General features: G+C 41.0%; 1 protein-coding gene across 1 annotated transcript in view; it reads left to right on the plus strand.

Annotated features, from left to right (window-relative positions):
* The first annotated feature begins 9675 nt into the window (after positions 1 to 9675).
* Positions 9676 to 27130, plus strand: part of EVA1C (eva-1 homolog C) — a 63261-nt gene continuing 45806 nt past the window's right edge. The window contains exon 1 of the mRNA XM_060770427.2: positions 9676 to 10113. Within this exon, the coding sequence (XP_060626410.2) occupies positions 9987 to 10113 (127 nt within the window). The 5' untranslated portion in view covers positions 9676 to 9986. The remainder of the gene's footprint in view (positions 10114 to 27130) is intronic.

The raw sequence follows: 27130 nt of genomic DNA on the forward strand, positions 1-27130 counted from the left end.
GCTCTTCCCTCGGGAACCTGCGACGCGAGGAGGGTTCCTAGCTGAACACGTGACCGACGCTGAGCCGATAGAAGATCAAAAGGCGGAGTGTTATCAATCAGCGGGCCCTTCCACACAGTCCTATATCCCAGACTATCAAGGCATAGAATCCCACAATATCTGCTTTGAACTGGAATATATGGCAGTTTGGACTAGGGGCCCTTCAACACAGCCCTATATCCCAGGATATCAAGACATAAAATCCCACAATATCTGCTTTGAACTGGGTTATCTGAGTCCACACTCAGATAACGTGGGATTTTCTGCCTTGATATTCTAGGAGGGCTGTGTGGAAGGGCCCAAAGCTTCAAAAAGCTTGGTTTCCCAGGCTTTGAAGACTTCAGCTCCCCAAATCCCCGAACAATTGTTAGGCAGCTGAGGCTTCTGGGAGTTCAAGTCCAAAACACCTGTAGGACTAGAGTTTGATAATCACTGGAACAGGCCTCCTCAAACTGGGGCCTTCCAGCTGTTTGGCCTCCAAGTCCCAGAATTCCTGACCATTGAACAAACTGGCAAGGGCTTCAGGGAGTTGGAGGGCCAGACATCTTTGGGGGGGGGGGGGTGCCTGAACTGAAAGAATGACTATAGAACTGTCATTTTTATTTATCGTGTCAGAAGCGAATTGAGAATACAGTTATAATGTATAGATAAAGCAAAAAGAAAGTTTAAAAACTTGGCATTATACTAAATGTCCTTTGACCAGTAGCTGGCCACTTGGAATGCCTCCGGTGTGGCGGTAAGAAGGTCCTCCATTGTGCATGTGGTAGGGCTCAGGTTGCATTGTAGTAAGTGGTCTGTGGTTTGCTCATCACACTCACATGTCGTAGACTCCACTTCGTGGCCCCATTTCTTAAGATTAGCTCTGCATCTCATGGTACCAGAGTGCAGTCTGTTTATCACCGTCCAAGTCGCCCAGTCTTCTGTATGCTCTCATCTGGTCTCAGCCAATGATTTGAAGTTCCGGGTTTAGTCTGCCACTTTTGGACTCTCGCTAGAACTGTCGTGGCTCAATGCTATGGAACCCCAGGAGTTGTAGTTCAGTATGGCACCGGAACTGTTTGACAGAGAAGGCTAGGTATCTTGTAAAACTACAACTCCGATATTCCATAGCCTTGAACTCATTTAAAGTGCTAGGAGCCCCCGGTGGTGCAATGGGTTAAACCTTTGTGCTGGCAGGACAAGTTGGAGGTTTGAATCCAGGGAGAGCAGGTTGAGCTCCCTCTGTCAGCTCCAACTCCCCATGCGGGGACATAAGAGAAGCATTCCACAAGGATGGTAAATCATAAAAAAATATCTGGGTGTCCCCTGGACAACGTTCTTGGAGACGGCCAATTCTCTCACACCAGAAGCAATTTACAGTTTCTCAAGTTTCTTATGACACGAAAAAAAATTAAAATGCTGCCAAGCTTGAAAAACTACAACACTCATGATTCCATAGTCTTGAACTCATTTAAAGTGCTGTCAAGCTGCATTCATTCTCAACCTCTGATGCCGGACTAAGTGCAGTTTCCAAAGTGAATTCTAAATTATCAAATTGTTAGGATTATTAATTATTATCATCCTGCCATTTGCCCAGATTGGGACTCAAAGCTGCTTATAAGTTAGAAGAAGGCATTAAAAAGTCCATAGGATACAAAGTTAAAACACGATTAAACAATGAAAAAAGGATACAAAGTTAAAACACAAACTATTAAAATATTTAAAACACACACTAGCAAAATTTTCAATACCCAGTGAATTGTATAAGTCAGGCTTTAACCAGTCTCACACATCAAATGCCTAACAGAATAGAAAAGTATTTACTTGTCTGTAAAAATAAACCAGAGGGGGTGTCTAATTCCTATGGGAAGTTCTAGGACCTGGGGGCAGCCATTAAGGCCTCATCTTCACTGACATATAATGCAGTTTGAAACTGCATTAGATAGTATAGATGGCACCTCAGAAGGCCCTTGAAATCCAGCATGACAGCCTCTTTCCTTCCCATGGTCCTCTTTTTAACTTTTCCTGTCCTATCAGGAAGACCTGTCACACTTTTCTCCAGTTTGTTGCTCTTCATATTTTGTTGCTCTTCATATATCTTATGTCATGGGGCTCCCATGATGCCCAGTTCCAAAACATACATTCTTTGCATGTAAAGACTAATTTCTCCCCAGAGTTGGCCCAAAACAGCGTGCACCATCAAGCTGGGTAATAATCATGGCCAACAAAATTATTTTGGCCTCTTGAGGCAGACAATCATGCAATAACCATTTCCCATCCCTGGCAGTCAAAATGCAGCAAAACATACATAATTTGCAGGACCTACATGACCTTCAAACAACTGCCTACCTGTCCATTGATAACGGTTGTTCCTCATGTACTTCCATCACTCTTGAAGTGTTTAATAAACACTATGCAACTCATATTGTTGTTGTGAAAGTGGAGTGTTACATAAGGCCAATTTCGCGAAGCTAAGGCTAATGTGAGCCAGTGGTTGGAGGAAGACTTAGTCTTTGTGCCATTTGACCTCATCTAATCCCATCATTGTGCCACAGCATATTCAGACATATGCTTAACCTTGATTTCCCACATCTACATGGATGATAGCATCCTTATATTTCCATGTAATTAAAAGTTGCAATCCTAAACTGCAGAACTGGCTTCTGAATTTTGATTTAAAATGCTCAATATAACATTGGGTATCTTAGAGTACTATTTTGACACTTTATCACAATTTCTAAGCCCTGGTGTTTCTCAGCCATTTTGCACTTTACTACCCATTTTCCCTGGCCGCTGACCAAACTGGCTGGAGTTGGCAGGAGTTGTGAACTAAAAGAGCTTGAAAGGACTGTTCTAAAATTTTATGGTAGTACAGGGCGCTTTTCGAGATTTATTGTGGTTTAAAGGGGTTCTATTATCATACAAGCCTGGTGCTCTCAACCTTTTTTATTGCTGAATTCCTGGAATGTGTTGTATATTTCAAGTCTGTGTAGTTGGTTATAGTTGCTTATAGTGGCTATTTATTTCCCTGTAAAATAATCTACAAACATATTGATAGTTACATTTCTTTAAGCAGCATTTAAGAGACATAGTTCACTATTTTGTTTTAAAGGTCTAAGGCTATTATTAGCACTATCAGTGTCAAAGCACTCGTGTATCTAAAGTTTAAAGTTGCAAAGCAAATGTAAATGCAACACCAGTTAAAAAGTGCATTCCATTGTCCTGTCCCTTTCCAGCAGAATGGACACATACTTTGGATCTTCATAATATCAATTGTTTCCCCAGGCTATCATTAATGATGAGTGACAATGAATGGTTCCAGATGAGGCTTTCATTGTGCGATTGCTCTGTCTGCCCCATTCACAAACTTTTATGAGAAGAGGGGAATTCAGATGTTATTGTCTTTCACATATAACCTTTTTGTGCTTTCCCTTTTCCCCCCCTCACTACAGAAAACCATTAAGGAGAAAAGGCAAACTATATATGCAATATCTGGTAATGTTAAGACCCATCTGCCTGCAAGCACCAGTGTGATCTTCCTTCTTATGTAGTATTTTCTTGCTGCCCATATTATTAATATATTAAAACAGGAAAGTATACAAACTGTTTGACTATAATATCACCGTGTTTAACGTAGCACAATCTAACAAAAGTACAAAAAGTACTTTTAATATGATTTTGCTGGGGAAAATAATGGCACGATTGAATATCTTTTAACAGTGAAATCAATGATATTTGGTTTATAGAGTTGAATTTAATAATAATAATAATAATAATAATAATAATAATAATAACTTTATTTATAGACTGCCCTCTCTCCTCGAGGGGACTCAGAGCAGTTTACATACAAAAAGGCAAACATTCAATGCTGCAGTTAAATTAACACAATTCAAAATGATACAAAATGACATCAGTATACTTATACCTAAAGAGAAAATAGAATTAAAATTAGAATAATAAGGAAGAATACAAATATTTGAATAAAAGATTGTTATGCTAGTAAAACATAAATTACACTAAAAAAAAGATATACCCCAAACAATGAAATGACTAAAATGCATAAAAAGTGCCTAACATCAGTTGTAATTTAAAATATACAGTAGCAGCCATACAATGTGAATAAATTAGCCAGTATTCCAGTGAGATTGGTTTAAGATGTGCTAGATTTGGCCAGAACTAGTAGTTTAAGATGGATTGTATCTGTAAATTCAATAAAAATGTGAATAAACTAAAAAATTCAGAAGTGCTATTAAAAATCTTTCTGCATCTGCTATCCTCATACAATAAAAAAGGAAAGGGCTTTCGTCTTACAGTTGAAATCAAAATAAAGACATTTTAATTAGACTACCAAGGATCTGATGTAAATCTGTCATTAAACTAATGTGTAGCCTATTCCTATTCCAATAAAATAGGGAAAATATAAAAAAAATGGTAGGAAACATTGCAAACAGTTAATTTTGAGCTTTGGCTGCATCTTCCTGAAATATGAAAATTAGACCTAACATCCAATAGATTTAATTAAAGTTTAGAGTTCTAATGTCAGAACTTCCTCTCCCAATTTAAAAGGGAGAAATCCCTGCTTGTCATTATATTTATTCAAAGTTGTTTCTGAAGGGTAATTTGATTTTTTTTCTCATCACAACACACTGTGTCTTGCTTAATACATCACAGAACTACTTCAGCTTGTAAAAAATACTTTATAATGTAGTGAAAAATGGTAGTGATAGGACTTTTCCTAACAGAATTGTAATATTAAAGAAAAGTTACTTGTAACTGGATTGAAGTGTTTATTTCCATTTCCATAGAAACAGCAGCTGAGTCTGCAAACATGACGTGCCTAGTTTTAAACAAGGACCATATAGCTATTTTTTAGACTGCTTGCTTTGTTTTATCTAGCCTGACATTTATTTCCATAGAAACAGCCAGAAATGTCACCAGAGTTGTTAAAACCTTTGCTATATATGTCAAAATGCAGGAAATAAAACTTTTTTTAAAATGTTCTAACTAGTGAGGGGGGGAAATCTCTTTTCTCCTATGGCTGGATTTAGATGGACATACATTCATCTGGCAAAAAATGGGATTTTTAAAAAAAGCTGAAGATGCATCAGAAATTGTAAAGACATGGTGCAATTAGAGATTGTAAACATTGCTATTACGATGCTGTACCAGTTTTAAACTAACATTCACTGAAAGTCTCTAGTTGCTCCCATTTTTTTTCAGACTGTTGCCTTGTTTTTATAAGGCAACAGCGACATCAATTTCATTTCTGTGCAATATGTGACCTGCGTTTTTAACTGGGGGGAAATATAAATTGAATGGGAGACCAGTCAAGATAACATTAGATATATTATGAAATGCAATCTACTTTATGTATTAATGTACAGTATTTATAGGCTGATCTATTGTCATAATGTCTCACAAGAAGTAACAAAATAGTTTAACTTTCAATATCAAGAAAAATGGCAACAAAATATCAAAAAGGAAAAAAAATATAACATTATAATAATCTTAGCACCAAGAGCCCCCGCTGGTACAATGGGGTAAACCCTTGTGCCGGCAGGACTGAAGACAGACAGGTCAGAGGTTCGAATCCAGGGAGAGCGTGGATAAGCTCTCTCTGTCAGCTCCAGCTCCTCATGTGGGGGCATGAAAGAAGCCTCCCACTGGATGTAAAACATCAAAACATCCAGGTGTCCCCTGGCCAACGTCCTTGCAGATGGCCAATTCTCACACACCACAAATGACTTGCAATTTTTCAAGTCGCTCCTGACACACACAAAAAATATATTCGCACCGAAACAGATTTTAAAGGCTGGGAATGTTTTTCATCTGGTGCCAAAATGGTGTGAATTCTCCTTATGAAAATTCTAGACAGTTACTATGTACATTGCTGGTACTGTATATTGAAACTACTTTTTGTTCTGTTTCTCTTTTCACAGGAAAATAAAGTGATGTCAGCAGATAAAACACCAGTGCCTAGATTCTGAATTGTGATTTGTTGACACTAGTTAGGAGGACTCTTCTGATTTTGATCACAGAGTGAATGTGAGCTAATGCCCCTGGCTTCTTCTGGCTCCTGGCCAGTTAGTTTTAACTTCTACAGGGATGATATTCAGGTTGTGTTATAGCCAAATAGTTGCTTCAGAATTCCTCTTTAGCTTTACTCTTTTTATATATATATTAGCAATTTATGATCTGTGCCACAATCTGTTCCCATCCCGCTTTTTCAGAGAGAATAGAGCTTCTCCATCTTCTGCTTCCAATTATGTAGTTTATCTGGTTTCTAGAACTGCCCATCCGATGATATCTGTGGGTGCTTCTATCGGTCATTTACTGTAGTGTGGGTTTCACGTCAGTTTGAGTGAGTCCACACAATGCACGTAGGCCGATGCCATTTAACTTAATGCAGCTGCATCCCAGGTTATAAAAAAACACAGGATTCAGAAGAGAATTTAGATCTTCCCCTGTGTTGGGGAAGTGCGGACAACCATCCTGGATCCTGATGCAGGATTGTAGATCACTGTCTCCACAGCCATCTGGCTCGGACAGCCCAGGGAAGTGGATGGCTATCTCTTCCTGTCCTCTACAACCCAATTTTCTCCAGAAGAAAGAAAATCCACCTACTGCAGGGTATGTAACCTCTTATTTATGTTTCCATACCATGTGACTGGCAAAGGAACCTAGGAAGAGTGACACTCCCTTCATTTTCCCCCAGGTTTTTTTGCCAGTCAAAGAGCACAGAACCAGGAAGAATAGGCTGCATACCATATGGTTGGAGATTTCTTCTTCTCCCCTTTGTGGCCTCTGCCCTGATAATGGAACAGTACCCTTTTGGGGGGCCCTTGGAGGCGCAGTGGGAAAAATAAAAATCTCCAGCAAGCATGCAAAGAATGAGGAAGTACTTCATCAGTGTCACAAATGCACGGTGAAGCGACAGCTCCCCTGGTGGCCAGAATCCCCTCATGAAAAAGGTGGAATGTTAAATAGCCTCTGTGTATCTGTCTATATGTTGTGTTTCTATGGCATTTAATGTTTGCTATATATATGTACATTGTAATCCGCCCTGAGTCCCTTGTGGGGTGAGAAGGGTGGAATATAAATATTGTAAACAAACAAACTAATAAATAAATAACTGAACTGCTGAACTTGCTGACCAAAAGGTCATGGTTCAAATCCGGGGAGCTGGGTAAACTCCTGCTGTTAGGCCCAGCTTCTGCCAACCTCACAGTTCAAAAATGTGAGTAGATCAATAGGTACCCCTTCGGCAGGAAGGTAACGGCACTCCATGCAGTCATGCTGGCCACATGACGTTGGAGGTGTATACGGACAACACCGGCTCTTCGGCTTAGAAATGGTGATGAGCACCAACCCTCAGGTCAGACATGGCTAGACTTAATGTCAGGGAAAACCTTTACCTTTTAACCTTTGTTTTTAAACTGATTTTATTGTAAACCACTCTAATGCCCTTTCCACAGAGCTGAATAAAATCCCACATTATCTGCTTTGAACTGGAATATATAGCAGTGTGGACTCAGATAACCTAGTTCAAAGCAAATATTGTGGGATTTTCTGCCTTGATATTCTGGGTTATATGACTGGGTGGAAGGGCCCTAAACAATTCATATGCAGAGTGAGATGCAAACCATTTTAATAAATAAATAAATAATAAAGTAAATAAATAATAGAATCCTGGAGTTAAAAGGGACCTCATGGGCCATCCAGTCCAACTCCCCTGCCAAGACACAGGAAAATCACATTCAAGGCACCCCCAACAGATGGCCATCCAGGGCCCTTCCACACAGTCCTATATCCCAGAATATCAATGTAGAATATCCCATGATATTTGCTTTGAACAAAGTTATCTGAGGCCCCTTCCACACAGCTGAATAAAATCCCACATTTTCTGCTTTGAACTGGAATATATGGCAATGTGGGCTCAGATAACCCAGTTCAAAGCAGATACTGTGGTATTTTCTGCCTTGATATTCTGGGTTATATGGCTGTATGGAAGGGCCCTTAGTCCACACTCAGATAATGTGGTATTTTCTGCCTTGGTATTCTGGTATGTAGGGCTGTGTGTAAGGGCCCCCAGGCTCTCTTTAAAAGCCTCCAAAGAAGGAGCCTCCACTACAGTCTGGGGCAGAGAGTTCCACTGCTAAACAGCTCTCACAGTTAGGAAGTTCTTCCTCATGTTCAGGCGGAATCTCCTTTCCAATGAGATGCCTTTCCATTCATTCCAGGATAGGACGAACGTCACAAATAAACCAGTCCGGCCCCATATCTCGTCCAGGTTTGTTCTGAATTGGATGCTGGTGAGAGACACATGGCTCAGGGCGAGGGAAGGGCGCGCGAGGGGCAGCCCTTCTGCGTGGTCCCTTCCCACCCATTGGCTGGAGCGCGCGCGGCGGGTTCCGGGCAGGGCGCGCGCGCTTGAGGAGCGGGTTGTACAAGGACTTGTGATGGGGCGCCATCCTGCCAGAGACTTTTCCAGGCGGGACACATTCAGTGGCAGCCAAACCCAAGGAACGACGAGTCAGGAACTGGGCTGAAGCGGGAGAAGGGGGCGGCAGTGGGAGGAGTGGCGCACTGGAAGCTGGAGGCAGCTCCTAGGGCGCATCTCCACTGCAGAATGGATGCAGTTTGACACCACTTGAACCACCATGGCTCAGGACTATGGAATCTCTTGTGGTTTGGCAACTGAACGACGTTGCACCCCGCCTCGAGCCTCGCGGAGAGGGGGAAACAATTGATCATGATGATGACGATTGCGTCTTTAACTTTTTCTGCCTAAGAGAGCTGGTGTCTTAACAAAGTGCAACTCCCCATGATTCCATAGCATTGAGCCATGGCAGGTCATGTGCTCTCAAAGGGCATTCCTTCTACACCAGGGCATTCCTTCTACACCTTCTACGCCAAGTTGGGGCCTCCCTCCAGGTGTTTTGGACTTCAATTCCCATAATTCCTAACAGCCTCAGGCCCCTTCCTTCTCCCCCTCAGCCGCTTAAGCGAAAGGGCCTGAGGCCTGGTTGTTGTGAGTTTTCCGGGCTCTTTGGCCATGCTCCAGAAGCCTTCTCTCCTGACGCTTCGCCCGCATCTATGGCAAGCATCCTCCGAGGTTGTGAAGTCTGTTGGAAACTAGGAAAATGGGATTTACATATCTACTAGTTCAATTCCATTGTTGGTGGACTTCAGAATGCTCTTTGATTGTAGGTGAACTATAAATCCTGGCAACTACAACTCCCAAATGGCCAAAATCAATTTTTTTAAGTGATGGTCACTCATTGGGTTTGTAGGTATCTTGTGGCCCTTCTAAAACATAGCCAGACAGCCCGGAAAACTCACAACAACCCAGTGATTCAGGCCATGAAAGCCTTCGACAATGCATCGGCTTGAAGCTGTTAGGAACTGTGGGAGCTGAAGTGCAAAACACTTGGAGAGAGGGGCCCAAGTTTGCCCGTGCCTGTCCTACAGCGATGCACTCCCAGCCTGTCCCTGTTTGGGTCGAGAAGAGAATTGCAGCAGAGCAGGCTTGGCACTGCCACACCTGTTGGAAGTCCCTCTTCTACGCAGCCAGAAGAGGAGGAAAGGAAGAAGACCCATTCTTCCCCCTCCTCCTCCTCCTCCTCCTCCTCCTCCTCCCACGCCGTGCGCGACGCTCGGCCACTCAGTCAGCCAGCCAGTCAATTAGTTACTGCTGCGACTGCGGGGCTTCTTCCCCTCTTGGCCCAAACTACGTGGACCGAGAGAGAGAGAGAGAGCTTCCTTTTGCGGACTTTCCCAGTTGCCCTGGAGAGCCCGGATCCCGCCCCTTTCCTTCGCCTCCTTCCCTCTCTCTCTCTCGCTTCCTCGCTCACTTTGGGGACAGGAGCGAGGCTGGGCAGTGCGCTTTCTCTCAACTGGGGGGCTGGAGGCGTCATGTGACCAGAGGGACCCCCCCCCTCTCCGCCGCCTCCCTCCTCCTCTGCATTATGAGGGAAAGGGAAGGTGGGCAGCATCCCACCCGGCGCCAGGTGCGGCTGCTCCTGCTGCTGCGACTCCTCTCCTGCCTCTTCCTGCTCTGGACCAAAGAGAGCGCCGCCCTGGCCGACTTCGCAGGTGAGGAGAACCCCTCTCCCCTCCCCTCCTGCCCAGACCTGACCCAAGCGGAAAGAGGCCCAGGCCCACTCCCTCTCCTCTGCCTTGGTCAGACCTCACTTGGAATAATCCTCAGTCCAGGTCTAAGCTGGGCACTTCAAGAAGGAGAGGGACCAGCTGGAATGTGTCCAGAGAGGTCATCAAAACGTTTGGAAGCCCCATAAGGGACAGCTAAGGGAGCTGGGTATGTTAAACTTGGAGAGAGGGGGAAAAGGCTGAGGGCCCTTCCAAAAAGTTAAATAAAATCCCACACTTTCTGCTTTGAACTGGAATAAAGGGCAGTGTGGACTCAGGGCACTTCTAAAGGTGTCCCCTTGACGTTAAGTCTAGTCATGTCCGACTCTGGAGGGTAGTGCTCATCTTCATTTCTAAGTCAAGAGCCAGCATAGTCTGTAGACACCTCCAAGGTCATGTGGACTGCATGATCTGCATGTTTTCGAACTGCTAGGTTGGCAGAAGCTGGAGCTAACAGCAGGAGCTCATCCCACTCCCCGGATCTAAACTGGCGACCTTTCAGACAGCAAATTTAACCCACTGTGCCACTGGGGGCTCCCACGGCCCTTCAACACAGCCATATAACCCAGAATATCAAGGTGGAAAATCTCATAATATCTGCTTTGAACTGGGTTATCTGTGTCCACACTGCTACATGGTCTAGTTCAAGGCAGATAATGTGGATTTTTATTCAGCCATGTGAAAGGGGGCTCAGATATCCCACTTCAAAGCAGATATGTTTTAAATGTTTTTTTTATAATTTGATGTGGCATTGAATGTTGCCATAACCTGTAAGCCGCTCTGAGTCCCCTTCGGGGTTGAGAAGAGCGGGGTATAAATACAGAAATAAATAAATAATAAATAATAATATTGTGGGATTTTCTGCCTTGATATTCTGGGTTATATGGCAGGCCTTGAGATAAATGATAGCCATGTTTAAATATCTGAAAGGAAGTCACATAGAGGAGTGTGCAAGCTTCTTTTCTTCTGCTGGGGAGACAAGGGCCCATTCTATGCTGCCATATAAAATCCACATTGTCTGCTTTGAACTTGATTATATGGCAGTGTAGACTAAGTTGATCCAGTTCAAAATCAGATAATGTGGATTTTCTGCTTTGATAACTGTGTAGAAGGGGCCTAGAACATGAAGCAATGGTGTCAAGCTGCAGGAAAAGAGATTCCACTTAAACATAAACCCCACATTATCTGAGTGTGGACTCAGATAACCCAGTTCAAAGTAGATATTGTGGGATTTTCTGCCTTGATATTCTGGGATATAGGGCTGTGTGGAAGGGCCCTCTGTCTGTTGGTAGTTCATCTAATGATTAGACAGCTATTTCTAACCTTTCTTTTTTCTATGTGTCCCTTCTATCTAATAAAAGCACATGTATCCCGATATATAGGGCAAGTTAGAGTACGAATTGGATCCTAGAACTATCAGGTGTTGTACCCCCCCCCCCCCCGAATAGATTGTGTGCTTGTGTGTACTGTCTCCTTAGAAGTTAAAGATCACAAAAAAGAGCCCCACTGGATCAGACCAAAAACTTTGATGGTTCAGTATTCAGTGCCTTCAGTGTCCAACCAATGGCCTGTGGGAAGCCCACACTAAAAGGTCTCTTTTGTTGTTGTTAACTGCCATCAAGCCGACTTTGACTTATGGCGACCCTATGAATGGGAGACCTCCAAGTCACCCTGTCATCAATAGCCCTGTTCGGGTCTTACAGATTCAAGACATGGCTTTCTTGACTGAGTCTGTCCATCTGGAATGCAGTCTTCTGCTTTTCTTGCTACTTCTACTTTATCAAGCATTATCATCTTTTTCTAGTGAGTCATCTCCACAGCTAAATCCCAGTGGAACTGGGACAAAAGGGAACTTTCAGATGAGGAGTGAACCAAACCTCTTTTCATTTTATCATCTGTTGTATGGACATCATTGGTTGGTTTCATGTCAAGAAATGCAAGAGAATTCACTTTTAATTCTAAACTGTAGAAAAATTCCACACTAGGGGCAACTACACTGTAGAATGAATGCAGTTTCACACCACCGTAATTGCCATGGACCCGTGCTATGGAATCTTGGGATTTGTGGTTTGGTGAGGCACTAGCACTGTTTCCCATAGAAGGCTCTTTATCTTGTGAAACTACAACTCTCAGAATTCCATAGCATTGATGTACAGCAGTTAAAGTGGTGTCAGGCTGCATTCATGCTACAGTGTAGATGTACCCACTGATAATGTTTCCTGAACTGTTTTTAGCAGAGCCCTTATCAACCCTGGAAGCATCCTATTTGGTACTGTAGAGAGCTGAACAACCAATATGGATGCACTGAATGGACATATTTTGAGTCTCTAGACTTGCAGAACATCTGATGTGGAGCAGCTGCTTGTTTAGGCGTGCAAGCTTGCCAGGCTTTAGGGAAGCAGGGGTGGAGAGGAAGGAAGACCGGCAGAATTAAGTTACCATAAGTGGGTGCAGGTTCATGGCCAGACTATACGATCTCAGAAAGGAAAGCAAATGTGGCATGTAAGAGTTGGCACGTTTTCTTACAAGAGATGCATTCATTGTTTCCAAAAAGGAATGTGCTTAGAACTGGATAATTGTCTTAAAACATGAAGGCACATACTTAAGATAGTCTAGTGTAAATGACTTGCCCCTTATTGTTCTCCAATCATCACTCTTAGGGTAATCAGAAGCTTTAGCAAAACCCGTTCATTGAAGTATATTGTTCATTTGTGATAGGTGAGGAATTTAATCAGTAGTTTCAATATAAATAAAGAGGGAAGTGGTTCTGAGTTCATTTAGAATAAAAGGGCACCATTACTGATGGATTTGTGCATGTGTAACACAAGGAGCATGTGTTCTTTCATCATCCCTCATCAGTGGCCAGACTGATTGAAACTCATAGGGACTGGATTCCAACAACATAGGAACATAAAAGTCATACATTATCAAATCTAAACTAAAGGTCTAAAGAGCAGTATACTTTTCACATGGATGCAAACCAGTTGCCTGTGCAAAGCAGGGCATGTATATGCTGGTAATAGTGAATTCCTATTGCAACTAGTTCGGAGATATTCAGAGATATGTTATCTCTCTGAAATTCAAAGGCATCACCATATTAATCTGGAATATCAAAACTGAGAGAAGGAAGTTGGCATCCTAAGTTTTCATAGAGTAAACCTACTTCCTCAGGTAGACATGCACAAGATCATCAGCATGGTGCTTTTTAAAAAATGCTAAATCAATGATTCCCAAACTCTAGTCCTCCTTGTTTTGGACTTCAGTTCCCAGAAGCTCCAGCTGCAATGATCAGAAATTCTGGGAGCTGAAGTTCAAACACCTGGAACACCAGAGTTTGAAAGGCACAGTTCTAAATTAATTGAGAACAACTACTTCCCTCTTTGCTTTGTATTTAAACAACTGATTAAAATCCTCACCTATCACATCTGAGGAAATAGGCTTAGTCTATGCTAAGAACTACAGTTTCTCAATCTCTGGCTCAGTCTACACTGACTATGCCGCTCTGAATCCCCCTTCAAGAGTGAGAAGGGTGGAATATAAATGTCTAAAATAAATAAATAATGTAAAATAAATATTTCGTGAAATTTAAATTGGTATTGAAGAACATAGTTTCTCTGTGCAAATGATTACAGAGGAACTCCTGGAACCAGTTTAAGGCCCAGACAGTGATTGCACAAACTACAGAGCAGTAATGCACATTAGGGGCTTTCTTTTGCATGCTTTTGTGGGAGTTTGTTGTCTGGCCACCACAGTTTGAAGCTAGCTTCGAAATGCATTAAATGGTCAATGTAGATGGTCAATGTAGACTAAAAGGTATGAAAAGATCCCTTTGCATACTATTCTGGAAGTCATAGTAATAGAAAGCAATCTGACCCTAATTAGACATATCCTCCATGGATTACTTTTTGATGTGTGCCTTTAGTATTGTGCCCTTTGAGATAGTCTTCATGTGTTTGGGGCTCAAAAATCACCTCAAAAAGTACCCCCCAAAAGGAGAGGCCTGGAGGGATGGGCAGGGGGCTTCAGTGCAGTTAAGCTTTATATGCATTTACACTGACTATACGTACATTATATGGCAGTGTAGATGGGGCTACAGCTTCAAGGGAACAAACTTATTTCCTGTGGGCCAGTAATTCTTTGCACTGAGCAACCACTCACAACTTGGACTGAGTCGTCAGTCACTAAATTAGATTTGGACTCTGCTATATGATGAATAATAATGTTTTAACATATTTTAATCCAATATATTTTAATGTATTTTAATCTAATGCTTTTTTTCTTGTATAATGTTGTTGTAATGTGTTGCATGTTGTCGGCATCAAATTGCTGCTGTTGTAAGCCGCCCTGAGTTCCCCTTCAGGGGTTGAGAAAGATGGGGTAGCAATGTTGGAAATAAATAATAATAAATAAACTTCTTTCCATCAGGCAGATAGTCATGGATAACCAATTCACAGTGCAATAAATTGGATAGGCTCCCCGCCTCCAGTGGATTTCCGCCTACTCTATTGAATTGTTAATTGCTGTTAAGTCAGCATCAACTTGCGGGGACCTTCTAAATGAGAGACTTCCAAGACACTGTCATTAACAGCCCTGCGGCGATCCTGCAAACCCAGACCTACAGATTTCATGATTTAGTTTACCCTCCAATAATAAAGTCCTCCCTTCTTCCTACTGCCTCCCACCTATTTATTTATTTGTGGTTTTTGTATACCAACCTTCTCAACTCCGAAGGGGACTCAGGGCAGTTCAGTGTTGGCAACAATTCAATGCCATCGATAAAAAAACAGTATAAAACATCCACATTGACCCCCCCCCCTGATAAAACATTGAACATTATTAAACACATCACATAAATTGACATCACACTTCATTGAGTGTTGCTGACTTTTCTAGTGAGACATGATAAGTACAGTGTACAATAGCCTCAGTTTTATCACTTTGGCTTCCAGGAAGATTTCAGGCTTGATTTGCATTACGATCCCTTAAAAAAATAATTTTGGAAGTGCATGGTATCTATAGTAATCTTCCCCTTTCTCCCCCAATCTCTTCCTGTCAGCTTTCTTCACTGTCTAGCTTTTGCAATTATGAAATATGTCAGCAATATTACGGCTTTGACAATCCTAACTTTGGTGTTCTATCTTTATACTTCACAACTTTATCTACTTCAATGTATTGTCGAAGGCTTTCATGGCCGGAATCCATGGGTTGTTGTAGGTTTTTCCGGGCTATATGGCCATGTTCTGGAGGCAATTTTTCTCCTGACGTTTCGCCTACATCTGTGGCAAGCATCCTTAGAGGTAGTGAGGTCTGTTGGAAGTAGGAAAAATGGGTTTATATATCTGTGGAATGACCAGGGTGAGACAAAGGACTTTTGTTTGCTGGGGCTAGCTGTGAATGTTTCAGCTGATCACCTTCTCTGAGGTGGAGTATCCATTGGCCTGTAGAGCCCAGTTTAGGTGGTTCAGTTCATCTTGGAGAAGGTGGGGTTCACAGATTCTTTTTGCAAGGTCTGCCAAGGCTCAGACATCAGAAGAGCTGCAAAACCGAGAACAAACCACGAGAGTATAGATGAAGATCCACCCAGAGGAAAAGTGTTCTTGCCATACATCAAGGGAACCACTGACCGCATAGGGAAACTGATGAGGAAACACAACATACAAACCACTTACAGACCCACCAAGAAAATCCAACAAATGCTACGTTCAGCAAAGGACAAGAGGGATCCACTCACCTCTGCAGGAGTCTACCGTGTACCATGCAGCTGTGGACAAGTCTACATAGGGACCACCAAACGCAGCGCCCGGAAACGCATCAAGGAACATGAAAGGCACTGCAAACTACTCCAACCAGAGAAATCAGCCATAGCAGAGCACCTGATGAACCAACCTGGACACAGCATATTATTTGAGAACACAGAAGTGCTGGACCACTCTCACAACCACCATGTCAGACTACACAGAGAAACCATTGAAATCCACAAGCATGTGGACAATTTCAACAGAAAGGAAGAAACCATGAAAATGAACAAAATCTGGTTACCAGTATTAAAAAACTCAAAAATTACAGCAGCAAAACAACAGAGGGGAAACAAACAGGCACATGAAATCACTCTCAACAAAAGATTCCCCCCAGGCGCTGCCAAGCCATTGAATGCAAATCAAGGTGATCAGCTGAAACATTCACAGCTAGCCCCAGCAAACAAAAGTCCTTTGTCTCACCCTGGTCATTCCACAGATATATAAACCCATTTTTCCTAGTCCCAACAGACCTCATTACCTCTGAGGATGCTTGCCATAGATGCAGGTGAAACGTCAGGAGAAAAATTGCCTCCAGAACATGGCCATATAGCCCGGAAAAACAACAACCCATTTATCTACTTCCTTTATGGCTGCCGTCCATGTCCTAGTCTTACTCTGTTTTTTACAACATAGTTTCCATTCTGATTTAAGACCAAAGTATTTAACTATTTTGATGTTTTCATTATCCATTTTAAAATTATCTATGGTATTTTTTTTTTATTCAAATCTTCAGCTGTAACCTGTCTTTTCCACTTACTTCCCTGACTTTCATCAGTTTTTTCAGGTCTTTTCTAATGTGGTGTATCTCCTGTCTCCATTTTTCATGTTTCTCTTTTCCCAATCTAATCTAGCTTTGTATATATGGTTTGCATATAAATTAAATAGGGTTATAAAGTATAGCTGTCTGTGACTCCCTTTCCAATGGAAAACCATTCTGTTTGTCCACATTTTCTCTTTACAGTGACCTCTTGTCTTCAATATTGGTTTTGCAGCAGGCTAATAAAATGTCCATCTGCAAAGTTGCTTGTTATTATTGTTGATATTACTGTTAGGATGGTCTACTTGAACACTCAAGTGGTTTATTAGCAAAATAAATATTAATCTCCTGCCCCTATACTTGGTGCTAAGCATGTGCTTATCTCATATATTGTTGTTGCTTAGCACCAAGTTTGGGGAAAGAATATTAAATCCTTCCCTCCTTTTGTCTGTGGCTTGACGTTGGTGGAAAACCACAGGTGTCTCACCCCACCAATATTTGCAGTTATTGACAACATTGTTCTAAGCAGCAGTAGTGTTATGACTCTGTTATTCTGCATTTCAGCAGGAGAATTTCATAGCAATTCAGGAAATGTATCAAAACTCTGGTTCATAATACACTGCATTTTAGGTTGCTTTCATTTGCCTAACATGGAAGACGCATATCATTATTCTAGGTTATTATGCTGAGATGAACCTCAAAATTAGAGCAGTTAACAGCTTTAATAGAGTTATTCATTTGTGTCAGAAGTGAGTTGAGAGTACAGTTCTAACAAATTTAAAAACATAAACAACGTTTAAAGAAGTTTGGCATTATACTAAATGTACTCTGACCAGAAGGAGGCCACTTGGAGTGCCTCTGTTGTCACTGTAAGAAGGTCCTCCATTGTGCATGTGGCAGGGCTCAGGCTGCATTGTAGTAAGTGGTCTCTGGTTTGCTCTTCTTCACACTCACATATTGTGGACTCTACTTTGTAGCTCCATTTCTGAAGATTGGTTCTGCATCTTGTGGTGCCAGAGCGCAGCCTATTCAGCACTTTTCAAGTTGCCCAGTCTTCTGTGTGCCCAGGGCAAGTTTCTCATCCGGTATCAGCCATGGATTGGGTTTTAGCCTGCCACGTTTGGAATCTTGCTTGCTGAGGTGTTCCTGCAAGTATCTCTGTAGATCTTAGAAAGCTGTTTCTTGATTTAAGGCATTGGCTAACTAGAGGATGGGCTGAATGTCCTTTCATTACAGGCTGCTACTTCCCAGCGGATGTCAGGTGGTGCAATACTGGATAAACAGTATAATTTCTCCAGTGGTGTGGGGCGTCGACATTCTGTGATAATTCGGCATCTCTCATTAAGAACCACACCCACTATTTTAACATGGTGAGATGGGTTTCACACCAGACATACGTATTCAGCAGCAGAGTAGCGAAGTGCAAGGGCAGATGTCTTCATTATGTCTGGTTGTGATCCCCAGGTTGTGCCAGTCACCATTCGTATGATATTATTTCTAGCACCTTTTAACCTATATTGGTGAGAGCATACCGATCTGTTTAAGCTCTGTCGAAGTCAACAATATCCAGAAAGTGAAAACACAGCAGAAGGTGGCTTTGACAGTTCCTACATCACCTGATATTAATTTGTCATCTCCTGTCCAAGTTCTAACCAGGCGGACCCTACTTAGCTTCCAAGATCAGGCGGAACCTGGTGCCTTCAGAGTACTTAGAGGGCAGGCTACAAATGCTTTAAGAAATAAAATGAAAGAAATGTATCCAGTTCCTTCCTCTGAAATAAACCCTCCTTTTAAACAGAAGAAGGCTTCTAAAGCCAGTGCTGTATTAATTGTGAATACGATAAACTTATTTAACTCAAGTGCCAATATGCCAGCGAGAGCCAGAACTGTTACTGGAAACTCTGGTAAACAAATCAGATCATTCTAAGATCTTGGGGCCATAGGAGTCCTTGCCATTAGTGACAAATGTCTGGTAAGTTTGGGAAGCACTGTGTAAATAATATGATGAAATCTGCTCCAAAACTAAAATAAAATAACTTTAAAGACTAACAAAATTTCTTTGGCATAAGCATTCATGAAGCATAGCTAAGTTCTTCAGATGTGCTTCGTAAAAGCACTATGTTGCTGTTTATTTTCCCCAGACGTTGTTATGGCTGTTCTTTATCATTTATTTAATTGTGGTTTTGAAAGCACCCTCAAGTTTAATCACTTGCCTGTTAGCATTTAATAGTATGTTTGGTATTCCCCAGCATGATGCAAGCTTACATTTGCCTGTTCGCATTAACATTTTGCAATCTGAACTAGCAATGAATCTTCAAATGCCCTTGACAGAAATAAATACTGAATAAATAATTAAAACACATAATACATATGAATGTGGTTACCATGAATAAGTCATTTCTTTTAACAAATGCTTAGAAGATGTTCATAGCTTAGGTTATACTTGATGTAAAAATGTGTTACATCTATATTAAACTTAAATTCATTGTCCTGATCTAGCAAAATGATGTGAGTTATTATTTCAAAATTTAGGACCATATTGCAGTATATTGTGGTATACCAAAAGTTCTCTAAAATCACAGTGTGTTTGCCTACCAAACATTATGCCAGCATCACAAGCCGATGTGCAGTGATCTGAAATAACTCCTTAATTCTATTAAATTAACCTAGTCCTGTGATGAAATCTTTTCCGTACACTCATCTGATTTTGGTCCACAAAAAGCATAAATACTGCTGAAGAAACATTCCTTGTTTCAAAAACCAAAACACTCTGAAATTGTACACAAATTGCATTCCATGCAAAATTATTTAAAATATCGTATAACATTTCCTTTTGTTATATGTATGTAGTGCATATGAAACATACATGAATTTCATGTTTGGACTTGGGCTCCATCTCTGAGATATCTTATTAAGTATGCATATTCCATATATAGAAGGATTCCAAAATCTTTTTTTAAAAACCCATCCCCAAACCCAAATCACTTCTGGTCCCAAGAATTTCAGATGAGGGATACTTAACTGGCATTAGATTAATGAATTATGCAATCGATCCATGGAATTTGTTTCTTAAAATCTGGCTTTATGTTTGTGTAAATATGACAATTAACATTTTGCCTGTTTTGTGTGGTGCAGCTGTTCTGACATAATTGAAGTATTCTGAATTGTGTCACTTCTGGGAGAGATTAGAAGAAACCTCTGTGATTTTATGATATCAAGGGTTAATGCAACTGCTCTTGCTCTTAGTCAAAACTTTAAGGGAGCTGTTCAAGGTACTGAACCTAATTGGAAAGGGGCTGGGATTCAGCACCTTGGATAGTTCATTCAAAAATCTATCAGAGTGTGAATTCTACAGCCCTTCAGATGATGTTGAACTGCAACTTTACTCAATAGTCATGCAGCCTTGCACTTTATCCTGTGCCTTTGTCCCATGATTACACCGCTGCACTTATCCCATTCCCTTGCCTTATTGTTTACAGCCTGGCCACGTCTACAGTAGCTTACTGTCATTGGTTGATGTGTACTGTTTTAATTGAGTCTTAAGTTGCTGTTTTATATGCCTATATGTTTTATTTAACTGTATTTTATATTGTGTTTTATTTTATGTGCTGTTCTTGGGAACCTTGTGCTGTGTGTAAGCCACCCTGAGTCCCTTCGGGGAGATGGTGGTGGGATTCAAGAATAAAGTTATTACTATGATTATTAACTCTCATTAGCCTCCTACAGCATAGCCAATAGTAAAAATGGTTGGAAGTTACAGTTCAAAAACATTTAGAGGGCTGCATGAATCCCATCCTAGCTTCGTAAGCAAGATGTAAAGTTTCTTAGCTTCAAATGAATTAAGATTTTTAGGGGCATTTCCTAAGCACAACCAGTTTCAGCCTTTAGAATCTAGAATTCCATTGCAAAGTAATAAACACGATACCACAGCGTACAAGTGGAAAGCCTTATCACATGCTCCACAGTGTACAAGCAGTAGCACAGCTATCTTTAACCTAATCAGTGTAGGTGGAGAGAGACAGGGGTGTACTCTGGACATTTTGAAGACATTGGGGAGGGGGATGTCCAGTTTGGAGAAACTGAAATAGATACCATACCAGTAATTTATTGCATATCAACCTTTACACTTATATTTTTGTCTTAATGTCACAAAATACTTCAGGTATTATCCAGCTGAAAATACAATGTTGCATATTCGAAATGTTAAAAGGCAAAGGCCTTAATTTTGTACAAGCAATTTCAAATATATTCTGTTTAAATAAACAGAGCTGAAAACTGATCTATACTGAGCTGCCTAAGCACATATTTCTTAGTCTGTGTCATCTGAGAATTAGGAAAACAGTAAGCTACAAGTTTTGTAAACATGTGATTTAGACCCAATCACTTGTAAATTTGAGAACCACTTAAATGATGATGATAATAATAATAATAATACACAATAATGTTAAAAAACCAAGTATGAATTGTTGATGTTGCAATCTCAGGTGACAGCAGGATTGAAGAGAAACAACTGGAAAAGTTGACACAATATGAGAATTTCAAGGTCAAATTGCAAAGACTCTGGCACAAGCCAATAAAGGTGGTCCCAGTGGTAATCGGCACACTGGGTGCCTAAAGACATTGGCTTGCACTTAAACACAATATAATTACCACCAGCCAGCTGCAAAAGGCTACTCTACTGGGATCTTCACACATTATTCACCAATACATCACATAGTCCTAGACACTTGGAAAGTGTCCGATGTGTGATCCAATACAACAGCCAGCAGAGTAATCTTGTTTGCTGTGTACTAATCTTGTTGTGTTTCTAATACTACTACTGCTGCTACGACTACTACTACTACTACTACTACTAATAATAATAATAATAATAAAACACTTTATTTGTATTCTGCCCTATCATCCCTGTTGTGTGTCAATAATAATAATAATACACTATATTTATATTTCGCTTTATCTCCCTAAAGGAATTCAGAGCAGATTACAGTACACATATAAGGCAAACATGAGAAACAATGACATACAATACACTGATAAAGTAAAGGCCTTATAGCATAAGATATAAATATATAGATATAAAATGAAATGTTAGAAATAATAAAATGTTATAGACATTTCAGAAGAACATACTGAATTGAAAATTATATGGATGGATAGTATAATCTGAGACAAATCTGCACCCAACATTATGTTTTGGCATGAGGAACACTGTGGAACACCCTTCCCATGGACATTAGATCAGCCCCTTCGTTAATGGTGTTTCGAAGAAAACTAAAAACCTGGCTGTTCGAACAGGCGTTCGGTTAAACAATTGCAATGTACACGATGATTATAGGAAACGGAATTATGGAAGACGAATTGGATCACGATTCTAGTTACGAGACGTTAATGTGTTGTTATTGATGTGTCATTTTATATATTATGCTGTTAATGGTTTTTAAATTTTGTATGCTGTTGGATTGACTTTTGCTCTTGTTGTAAACCGCGTTGAGTCGCCTACAATTGCGGTATACAAGCAAAGTAAATAAATAAATAAACTTGCCACAAGGACCATTTTGTGATTGTAAAGTCTCCAGGTCCAAACATTTCATTCTAAAGACAAGTACAACTGGAAAGCCTTATCACACACACTACTTCTTTTCTGATGTAAGGCAGCATAAATATACCAACAGTAAATTGTGCAAACTCCTTTACATGAAAAAGTGTACTGAGTTGATGGCGTTCAGCAAGAATGAACCTTTATCATAAATACTCCATTTGGTCCTAAACAAGCTCAACACACTTAAAATGCAAGAGGGTGGGTGTCAGGAATAAATGTCACTCTTTGTCTTGTGACTCTTCTGCTTGTATAAAACCAATACTGTGTTCCTGTTAAGTAATCACAAGCAATAGTGCAGATTTATGAAAAGTAAAATTCTGACCTGACTCGGATTTTCATTTCCTCCTTCAGCAGCAGGCAGATATATTTTCATAAGCTTGGCTGAGTTTTGTGAAAGCAAATTGTTCTAAAGAGACAAGTCACTCCTTCAGTCCAATACAAACAAACTTGCTTGCAAGAAAGACATCACCAGTGACTTACGCCTCCTTCTACTTCTTTTCTTGCTCTTTATATATGACTTTCCTGGTAAAATAACAGTTTAGAACTTGATTCGGCAACAAAAGGGTGAGATGCTCAAATTACCTTTTATCTAAAGAAATAGAATAAAAGTTGAAATATAAGACATCCAACTGATTTATATAATAGGGTCCAATAGGGAGAGATTAATAGTAGACATGGAGTTTAAAGGAACCGACTTAAGCCTTTTCACTCTGTAAAGATATTTAGTTTTCATATTAAGATTATCATGTGGCATACTTTCCTGGGTCATTGATTTTTCCACTGTTTAGTTTTAGCATCAGCCTAAATACCCTAAAGGTGCCCGATCCTGTCTGATTTTGGATGCTAAACAGGGAAGTCCTGGTTAGTACTAGGATGGGAAATTTCCAACAACTGCCAGATGCTGTAGGCCAAGCGTCCTCAAAGTTTTAAAGCTGAGGGCTGGTTCACGGTCCCTCAGACTGTTGGGGGGGGGGGGGATGGACTATAGTTTGAAAGAAACATGAATTGAATACCTATGTACATTGCACATATCTGTAATGGAAAAAAACAAGAGAGAACAAAACAATATTAAAAATGAAGAACAATTTTAACCCACATTTCAATGGGAAATGTAGACCTGCTTTTGACTGATGAGATAGTCAGGTTAATGAGAATTGACTTGGTTGTGTGCCTTCAAGTTGTGGGGCCAGCAAAATAGCCTTGAAGGACTGTGTCTGGCCAATGGGCCTTAGTTTAAAGACTTCTGCTGTAAGTTATATTTCAGAACAAATTACTGACACAACCACCTCCAAGTCTCAGAAAACACAGTTAAATGAATGCAGTCGCCATAAGCTGACAAGCAACTTGAAAGTACAGACATCCCCACAGACTTAGTGCTGAGTTCTCTTCTATAATGCAATCATAGAATCATAGAATCATAGAATCATAGAGTTGGAAGAGACCTCATGGGCCATCCAGTCCAACCCCCTGCCAAGAAGCAGGAATATTGCATTCAAATCACCCCTGACAAATGGCCATCCAGCCTCTGCTTAAAAGCTTCCAAAGAAGGAGCCTCCACCACACTCCGGGGCAGAGAGTTCCACTGCTGAACGGCTCTCACAGTCAGGAAGTTCTTCCTAATGTTCAGATGGAATCTCCTCTCTTGTAGTTTGAAGCCATTGTTCCGCGTCCTAGTCTCCAAGGAAGCAGAAAACAAGCTTACTCCCTCCTCCCTGTGGCTTCCTCTCACATATTTATACATGGCTATCATATCTCCTCTCAGCCTTCTCTTCTTCAGGCTAAACATGCCCAGTTCCCTAAGCCGCTCCTCATAGGGCTTGTTCTCCAGACCCTTGATCATTTTAGTCGCCCTCCTCTGGACACTTTCCAGCTTGTCAACATCTCTCTTGAATTGTGGTGCCCAGAATTGGACACAATATTCCAGATGTGGTCTAACCAAAGCAGAATAGAGGGGTAGCATTACTTCCTTAGATCTAGACACTATGCTTCTATTGATGCAGGCCAAAATCCCATTGGCTTTTTTTGCCGCCACATCACATTGTTGGCTCATGTTTAACTTGTTGTCCACGAGGACTCCAAGATCTTTTTCACACGTACTGCTCTCGAGCCAGGCGTCCCCCATTCTGTATCTTTGCATTTCATTTTTTCTGCCAAAGTGGAGTATCTTGCATTTGTCACTGTTGAACTTCATTTTGTTAGTTTTGGCCCATCTCTCTAATCTGTCAAGATCGTTTTGAATTCTGCTCCTGTCCTCTGGACTATTGGCTATCCCTCCCAATTTGGTGTCGTCTGCAAACTTGATGATCATGCCTTCTAGCCCTTCATCTAAGTCATTAATAAAGATGTTGAACAGGACCGGGCCCAGGACGGAGCCCTGCGGCACTCCGCTCGTCACTTCTTTCCAAGATGAAGAGGAAGCATTAGTGAGCACTCTCTGTGTTCGTCCACTTAACCAATTACAGATCCACCTCACCATAGTTTTGCCTAGCCCACATTGGACTAGTTTCCTTGCCAGAAGGTCATGGGGGACCTTGTCGAAGGCCTTACTGAAATCCAGGTACGCTACATCCACGGCATTCCCCGCATCTACCCAGCTTGTAGCTCTATCGAAGAAAGAGATCAGATTAGTCTGACATGACTTGTTTTTGATAAATCCATGTTGACTATTAGCGATGACTGCATTTGTTTCTAAGTGTTTGCAGACCACTTCCTTAACAATCTTTTCCAGAATCTTGCCCGGTATCGATGTGAGGCTGACCGGACGGTAGTTGTTTGGGTCGTCCTTTTTTCCCTTCTTGAAGATTGGGACCACATTGGCCCTCCTCCAATCTGCTGGAACTTCTCCCGTTCTCCAAGAACTCTCAAAGATGGTTGCCAATGGTTCCGAAGTGACTTCCGCTAGTTCCTTCAATACTCTGGGGTGTAGTTGATCTGGCCCTGGGGACTTGAACTCATTAAGAGCGGCCAGGTATTCCTGGACGACTTCTTTCCCAATTTGGGGTTGGATGTCCTCCAATCCCTCATCCACTCCATCTTGCTGAGGTTGAAGACTCTCTTTTTGTGAGAAGACCGAGGCAAAGAAGGCATTAAGTAGTTCTGCCTTTTCCCTATCCCCTGTCAGCATTGCCCCATCTTCTCCTCGAAGAGGTCCTGTCGCCTCCTTGTTTTTCCTTTTTCTACTGACATAAGAATAGAAGCCCAATCAATGCACAATATCACCACTATTTTAACATTTTCCTCTATTAATTTCTCTGACTACTGTGGCAACTTTGTGAAACACATTTAGGCTAGAAACCTATGCATAGGTAGGTAAATATAAGCCTGACTGAACTTTATTGCACTTTCATCTGGGTATAGGCTTATTCCTACACCTAGCTATTCATAGGTGTGACTTGGCCAACACCACCAAGTGGATTTCCATGGCAAAGTGGGGATTTGAACCCTGGTCTCCCAGTGTCTTAGTCCCACATTCATGCCTCCATACCATTGAGGGTCAAGGAAGTGGTGAAATACAGCAGCTGTCCATTTTATTTACCTGCACAGAAATGTTTTTTTTTTGTTTTTTTTGCAATTTATCATTTTAAAAAAAATAAAAACAAGTTTTCAGTTTGACTATTTTCTACATAGATATTAGTTACATTTTAATAGTAAGTGCATGCAATGAAAACATAAATAGGATCCATTGGATGGTATCTGTCCTAACAGACATGACTTAACTTTGAAAGTTTTAGTTCTCAAAGAGAGCTTTGAAGCATATTTTTAAATGAATGCCAGTATGACAAAATCAATACAAGCAACAACAACCAAAGAATGTTAGGCTAATGATATTTCATTTTTCCTACATTTTTTATGAATCTAACAAAAAAGCTTCTAGTATTGATGCCACAAAAGACAGAACACAATAATGAATCATGAGGGGATTCAGGGCAGATTCCAGCATATACAGAGACACAAGGCAAACATTATGTCTCGAAACAATGAAACACAGATATAGACAGATAAAGGTAAAGGCTTCCCCTTCATCTCCAGCTCTGGGAGTGGTGCTCATCTCCATTTCTAAGCTGAAGAGCCTGTGTTCTCCATAGTCGCTTCCTAGGTCATGTGGCCAGCATAATTGCATGGAGTGCTGTTTGCCTTCCTGCTGAGGTGATACCTATTGATCTACTCACATTTGCATGTTTTCAAACTGCTAGGTTGGCAGGAGCTGGAGGTAACAGTGGGAGCTCACCCCACCCTGCAGATTCAAACCACCAACCTTCCAGTCAGCAAGTTCAGCAGCTCAGCGGTTTAACCCATTGTGCTACCATGGCCCCTGAGCTGAAGGCTGACAGCTTCGTGGACTCAAGAGCTTGGAACTTTAACATTGAATTGAAAGCAATATAAATGAATTACCATATTTTTATGTTAAATTTTATACCGTATGACAAATTCATTATTATGTATTGAAAATTATATTTAACTATATTTTGTTATGTACTATTGTTGATTCTTACTCCTTAATACTTTGCTATCACACTATTTCTGATTAGATTCAGATTTTTTACATATCAAGGGTATTAAATGAAGGTAGTCTCAGTTTAGTCAATAAATTAAATAACATGGATTACACTGGATATATTCATAAGCATGACTGAGTTTGAATCCAATCTTGGACTCCCAGAAATAAGCTCAGAGTTTTGGTTTTGGCTCAGACTCAACTGTGGTTTATTTGGTGTTATTTTTAGTTCAGTAAAACTACCTCACTTACGTGTGCACTTGAGTTTGAAGTGAGAGCTTTTGAAGGTAGAGTTAACACTACCCACAAAGTCT

The sequence above is a fragment of the Anolis sagrei genome, chromosome 3 (genome assembly GCF_037176765.1).
Source record: "Anolis sagrei isolate rAnoSag1 chromosome 3, rAnoSag1.mat, whole genome shotgun sequence".
Lineage (NCBI taxonomy): Eukaryota > Metazoa > Chordata > Lepidosauria > Squamata > Dactyloidae > Anolis > Anolis sagrei.